This window comes from Sinocyclocheilus anshuiensis, unplaced genomic scaffold (genome assembly GCF_001515605.1).
Source record: "Sinocyclocheilus anshuiensis isolate Anshui unplaced genomic scaffold, SAMN03320099.WGS_v1.1 scaffold230, whole genome shotgun sequence".
NCBI classification, from domain to species: domain Eukaryota; kingdom Metazoa; phylum Chordata; class Actinopteri; order Cypriniformes; family Cyprinidae; genus Sinocyclocheilus; species Sinocyclocheilus anshuiensis.
Genome location: NW_015546034.1, coordinates 959,570 through 966,991, shown reverse-complemented (window position 1 = coordinate 966,991; position 7,422 = coordinate 959,570). Strand labels below are relative to the sequence as shown.

Genomic DNA, 7,422 nt, shown 5'->3' with positions numbered 1-7,422 from the left:
TAAAACTAACGACATTATTAACTGTCTTGATATTTACTTTGAAAGCTGAAGCTCGCGATTATGGTAAGGGGCGTTACATTTCCGACGCGTGCTTGTGGTGTTCGGCCAATCACAATGCACTGGGTAAGCTGGCCAATCAGAGCAAACTGTGCTTGTCAAAGGAGAGGGCTTTGTTGAAAATGACGTGTTTGAGAGAGGCGGGGCATAGAGGACCTACAATAATGTACAGTATTTGAAAAATAATGTGTTTTTTGAACATTAAAGCATGTCAACATATTCTGTTACACCAAATACACAAAACAATGATCTTTAAAATAGCATCATATGACCCCTTTAAAGAAAAGCACCAAAATATTATTAAAAAAATACAAATAAATAACACTAAAAATAGGCTGAAATGAATGTCCGCAACAATGTTATTTTAGTATTATTTATATACTAAATTTGCTTTTGCTTTCTATAGTTTCATTTTAGAGTAATTTTGTTATATGCTTTTGTTGTTTTTATTAGCTTTTTTAAATATTTCTATTTAGCTTTAATTCAGTTTTAGTTTAGCAATTTTATTACATGAATTTAAACTTATTTTATTTCAGTTATTTGCCAAGGGACAATTTCTAACTTTTAAGATTAAGTTTTTATTCTAATATTTATTTTATTGTAATATTCATTTAATTTTTAACTTAATTTCAATTAATGAAACCATTTTTAATAGTTTTACATTTAGTTAATAAGAATACTGGTCCACAATTAAAAATCCAATAATGACTGAAAAAAATATATAATAATAATATTGTAATACTGGTAACCATTATGGTTCTGTATTACAATTATGGTTATGCCTGCATTTACCGGCTGAATGTACATTATCCCTTACAAACACCACATGAGAATGTCCATTTTTCTTGCATTCCTACCTTTCCTATGCTTCGCTCTACTTTGCGGAAGCACTTGTTGAGGGACAGGTTGTGGCGCACTGAGTTCTTCCAGCCAGTAGGGGCGCTGGAGAAATATGGAAAATGTTTGAGGATCCAGCTGTAGATGTCCTTCACTGGGAGAGATTTGCTGGGCGACTGTTCGATAGCCATGTATATCAGTAAGGAGAAAGAGAAAGGAGGCTTTGACTTGTAAGGATCTCTCTCGCTTCCCGCAGAGATAGAGGAGGTGGACGAGGCGGTGTTGCTGTGTGGCGACCCACCGCCTCCCTCTATGTCAAACAGCGGGCTGTTGATGGGTTGCGCTTCGCCTCCAAGCGTGAAGTTCTGCAGCAGGTTCTCATGAAGCCAGTTCAGGTTGGTTAGTTCATCATCTTCAGACTCACCCGCCACCACACTCAATGCTCCAGACCGACCAATCTGGTCTAGACTGGTAGCCATGGGACTGGAAGCACTCTCTGCTTCAGGTAGAGTCCCAGCTCCACACACGCCCTGCGCTCCGGGAGATTCGGCTTTCTTATCTGGAGACATCCCGATTATCGGACCCATCAAACCAGGAGGGTCTGTGGAAGGGAAGGGTATTGAAGAGAACAGAAAGTGGGCACTGGTTACTACAACTGTCAATCACAAATAAATGTGGGTGTATTTATTTACAGAAATGCAGAAACTGAAATTAACATTTTCATTTGGCTGAAACTGAAAATAATGTTTCGTAAATTCAATTTGGGTAATTGTTCTTTTAATGCTGTTCAGAATGTCATGTTCTCAGGAGATAAATTAAACCAGTCGTAGTAAAGTTCTTCAGAAATGCCTCTTAAAATTTCAGCTACATATTGGTACGATATTTAAAATAAATATAAAAGTATAGGTGCAAATTAATGGCAACAAAGTACACTAACAGTTTTGGTGCAAAAAACTAAGTTAATAAAAAATGCAAATTGGCGCAAAAAGCTTGAATAACAAAAAAAACAGTAAATCATGAATTGAATTGATTTGGTGTCTACTTGAGGATTCACACAACTATATTATAAATATGACTGAATGAACACTGGACAATTTTTGGTCATGTCCGCAATGATGACATGTTTGCCTATTGCATCTTATTAACACTATGTGCACAAAATATGCTGACATAGTAAAAATGCTTCATCAGAGAAGCACTGTTTGGCCACTGGTTCAACAAATCACAAAACTCACGGTTCAGATCATATTGCGGTTTTTGAGTCACGGATTGGAAAAAAATATTTTATTTAGGGATGCACCGAAATGAAAATTCTTGGCCGAAGCCAAACAAAATGAAACACTGGGCTGAAGGCTGAAGGCCGAATACAGAACACGGTTTTTCGCATTTCCCCCCCCCATGTATTTTGCCAATTTTTTTTCACCATTGCATAAGTTAACCCTTTCGCACGTGAGTTTAAAATATTCCCCATCACTATTATATGGTTGAAAACACTGAAAATTTGTGATAATATGACAAGCGGTCAGCGTGTCCAATCTGGCTCCGCGCCAGCCAAAGCGCGAAAGCGGATTTAAATTCAGCAGTTGATGACGTGACGCACTGAAAGTTCTAATCACACCGGTGTGATCGTACACTTCAGGGACCAGCCAAGACTGATCACACTGGTGTGATCGTACGCGTTAAAGGGTTAAATAGTCAAAATGTGCTTTTTACTGTTTTGTCTTGCTTTTCAAAGAGAAAATCAATTAAAAAACAATTTTTAAATATTTACTTAACATTGAAAATTTTTCAACATTGTAGCAGACATTATACCAACAAGGCACAATTTAACTTAAAATTAAAAAGTTAGTAAAATAATAGTTTTTGGCCATTTTGAGACCCTCTTCTTGAATCAGTATTTTTTACTGTACAAATAAATGCAGCCTTGCTGAGCAGAAGACACTTTTTTAAAGAAAATATTAGAAAATATTACAGATCCCATCCACAATGTGTGAATGTTATAAATGTATTAATAGATTATTACAGTAGTAATAATTATAATTATTATTGTCAAATTTTTTTTATTTTAAAAATTCATAAAAATGTGACTGAGCAACTGATGAGTAACACTGTTTCAGCGCAGATTTTCCTCGCGCTTTGGACTTTGAACCCTGGCTAACAAGCAGATAGCACCGTGAGCTCTGCAGCGCAGTCAGAATCCATGCAATCCATGCGTGTATTAGAAAGCAACACTCTGCAGTTTATTTAATTGTTTAAGGCCATTTCGCGATTTCAATCATCATACAGTAACCAGCAACAACCAACCCTTCCTCTTCTCATCGAAGACAAGCACTAAACAGTCTCTTGCTGTCTGTGCTTATAATGATTTTTGCATCTTTCTCAGACAGTTTTAAATGCTTTCTCTCACTGACGACATGTTTGCTGCGTTAGTGCGTGCCTCTATTTGATGGCATCACATCATTGTTCGGTACAATTTATAAGGTTTTTTCACTTATTCGGCCAAACACCGAAAGAGATTTTTTTTGCTATTTTCGGGCGAATAATTTCGGTTGCCGAACATTCAGTGCATCCCTAATTTTATTTCAATGTAACTTTGCCTTTCATGTACAGCATTACGATTACATAGCACACTTTAAGTATTTCTTCAATACCACAGTAAAAACTACAAGCCTAACTAAGAAAGTTTAAACATGACAAGTAAAAAAAAATTACACTCATAGATAAATACTTTATAACAAAGTTACAAATAAAATAAGGTCTAACAGTACTACCCAGGTACAGCAATGTAATGATTAAGTGTAAAATAACACTGCATAGTGTTCACTGTATAAATTAAATATAGAATAATCTTAGTTAAAGATGTGTGTTTTTGTTCGATTAACATTAATGACAGACAGCAGCTGGTATTTATAGGCCGCTGTCCCTTTAAGACCTGATGCACGGATTTAATATAATGATATACATCCGATTTCTTTCTCAGGTGTTTTTGCTCACATAACTGAATGCGTTTATGAGAACGACTGTCCAGACTGGTATTTTGGCATAATGTGTATTTGTGTCTGTTCAAACACAAAGAGATGTGAAAGAAGAATCAACTCTGTGTTGCATTGATGAACTATGATCCGTTTAACCCCTATTTAAAGGGAATTGCGTGGCTGAGGATTCTAGAGTATGACCACTGAACATAACAGAAGCCAATGAGGCAATGAAATCATAAATTTTGGGTCAAATTTGTTATATTCATAATACTAGATGGCTTCATTTTTCCCATTTCTTTTATCGCTAAAACACTGCAATCTCTTTGCCTGCACCATTTCTCTTGAGGGAATTAAGAGGCCCTTTAGGACAGAATTAAGGGCCTCTTAGGTGTCTACTGAAGTATCTGAGAGAACCATGAGCCTCATCTTCAAGATGATACCACACCAGAAAAACTAAAGTGTGCACTCCAGGGTTCTTAGACATCCATCGAAGACGTGCAAGTCTGTTATCAGCTCCATGTAATAAGACAGACAAGGATGGAGAGGATAAGTGATGGTGGCCCCATACAGCTTGAAGAAACTCAGAGATCAATTAGAAATCTACCTGCCACAGACTAAGCGACTGGCTTTAATGAAAAGCCATGAAAAGCACACAGAATATTTATAAATAAATCATCAGCTCAAGTAAAAGAGGGCTGAGTGCCTAGGAGAGTGAATGTTTCTCTGCCCACTATTATACCCACTGCCATGGAAACCATACAGCACATCAATAAATAAATAATCACATAAAGTGCTGCTCTGAATCATTCTCTCTCCCACTCTGGAGAATAGAGTGGAGGGCACAAGGAGGGGGTTCCACTTCCTCTTTCAGAACCGTTCAAAACACCCCAGACACAAATAAACATCTTCCTCTTCACATGAGTACTGTAATAAAAGGTGTCAACAAAAAATTGCTTTTCCACAAAGTTAAAGGGATAGTTCACTCCAAAATGACAATTATGTCATCATTTACTAATGTCTGTGTCATTCCAAACCTGTATGGCTTTCTTTTATCTGAGGAAAGCAAAAGGAGATGCTTTGAAGAATACGCTGCTCTTTTCCATACAATGAAAACAGATTGGAAACCAAAGGCCACCCAATTGCAAAAAGGAAAAAAAGCACCATGAAAAGTAGCCACATGATAGCCTCGTGTAAGGAATAGATTAAAATTTAAGCCATTATTCACTGAAAATGATTACATTTGTGGTCACCATTCACTTTTATGGAGTTCCATAAAAGTATGAAAGTCATATTTGTTTTGAAAAGTAAGAGGGTGTGTAAATTATCATTTCTCAGTACAATGTTATTAATGTTTTGTTTTGTTTTCTAGAGAGCTTTCTTGATTAAATGTAGCTGGAATTAGCGGTTTATAAATACAGGTGACTTGACTTTAATATTTTTAATTTTTTACAAAATAAAAACAAAAACAAAATCCTAAATTGTCCAACCCTAAAAAAGAATAATAATTCAGCTTTTCAAAATATTTTTTATTATTTTTTTTATGCATGTGCACTCCTACAAAATCAGCCCAGTCATTACAGAACGTTTAAATCTTTCCAAATATAGCTATACAATTAATCTGGTGAAAATTCATTTTTTTTCATATCGCAATATATATACAAACAAACAAACAAAAACACACACGCATACAGAGGAAAAAGAAATCACAATGCAAGTTTTCTCTATTTTCATGCAGCCCTGGAATCAAACCATCTGTCACCCTTGTCCACATTATTATGCTCCTGTAGTGCATCCACATGCCATTTTGCTTTCCAACAGCATCCTCTTTGGATGTCTTTCTTCATGGGCAATCAAGGGCATGTACGACAGCAGTATGTCCTTCATAGGACATTTAGTGCTGTCTGCTTCCCATCCTGCTCCAGGCGGAGACCTGATCCCTGCACTCATGGTGGCTCTCATTAGCAAGACAAATCTAACTCTCCTCCAACAAGCTCATCAGCCCATCACCTCGCCCTCCATCCACACAGACAGACAATGCTAATGCTGACACTCTACCAGTCTAAACTACTTCAAACAGAAATACACCCAAACAAACAGACTATGAGTAAACTTTTGTCAATGGGAGGGGCAGCTTGAAATACAACTAATTACCCTTTTAATTCCCAGGCCCTCTGGGAAACCTTTGGCATTTATTTAATGTCAATGACAATTATCCAGAATAGTTTATGTAGACTTGACGTTAAAGTTGCAGTGAAATCAAAGTAAAGGCGGATCTTTTCTTCCACACTGTGATGGAGAAGTCCGGCATACATCACCAGAGAGAAGTCTGCTGTTTCAGATTGAAACGAGGTCATTTACAAGGTAAAAAATAAAAAATTAAATGTATGCACAAATGAATTGTTCATAATATGATAAAAAACATTTAGAAAAATAAGGATGATTTTCATTTCATGCCAACAAAATATGTGCTATGAGCTATTATCCACTAAAGCAGAGAAGCCCAAACTGGGCCCGCAGCCCAAAAGTGGACCAGAGTCATTGATATGTAGAGAATATACATGAAATTAATTTTTCATTTTTAATATATTTGGATATAATGCAGCATTTACTTTCAGCCCACGGCCCTCAATCATGTTTTGATTTTTAGCCCTTCATAGGAAAAAGTACGGGCACCTTTGCACCTAGGGCCCTATGATATTCGCGATGCAGAAAATGTGGATGAAATCGCGGACTCCAGTCATAAAAACGGAATTTACTGTATAACGCGGAATATCATGGAATTTAACAAATTTGAATGGATACATCAAAAGTAGGTCAGTACACTTAAATCATAATGCAATATGGACTAGTGGCTGTGAATAAAGTGGCAAAAATACCATTTAAACATGAATACCGCATGTTCTGCGTGTCTCTGTGTGAATGAATGGCGCAGACACTCGGTTTCATTTACTACACCTTGCCTCAATACATGAGTACATGAACATCTCTAGAACTGCTCTGAGAATCACTTCATGAGCATTTAACCATTTCTTTTGAGAAAAACTATCGTCATATCATATAAACAGAGAAAATTAAAGGTCTTCACAGCAACCCATCAAAATAAAAGTTCGGTTTAACTTAAAGAAACCGTGACAGAAATGCTTAATACTTAATGATAGTGCTACTACTACTAATAAAATTATTATTAAAATATTATTTTTAAAGGAATATTTACCAGATAAATTATTTGCCATAATATATGTAGCAGAAAAATGTAAATATACAACAGTACTTCTGAGGAAAAAAATAAATAAATAAAACAATAATAAATTTTTTAATAAAATCAATTAATTAGAGATGCTTTTGATTATTATTATTTAATGAAACCATTAAAATGGAATCCAGAAAATGTATGTAAAACAGAATTTGGTAGAAATAAAACTGAATTTGAGAAAAAATAAAACATTTTAAAGGGCCTTAAAAATTTATTTTTTGTTAAAGGTGCTGTATGTAAGTTTTTGACTCTACTAAAGCATAAAAATACCATAATATGTTTGCAGATATTTAAGAA

At 35.6% G+C, this 7,422-nt stretch overlaps 1 protein-coding gene across 1 annotated transcript in view; it reads right to left on the bottom strand.

Annotated features, from left to right (window-relative positions):
- The window catches only part of LOC107698833 (forkhead box protein N2-like), a 22,210-nt gene that overhangs the window by 7,551 nt on the left and 7,237 nt on the right, over positions 1-7,422 (bottom strand). Inside the window, exon 2 of the mRNA XM_016499958.1 lies at positions 915-1,495. Within this exon, the coding sequence (XP_016355444.1) occupies positions 915-1,495 (581 nt within the window). The remainder of the gene's footprint in view (positions 1-914; positions 1,496-7,422) is intronic.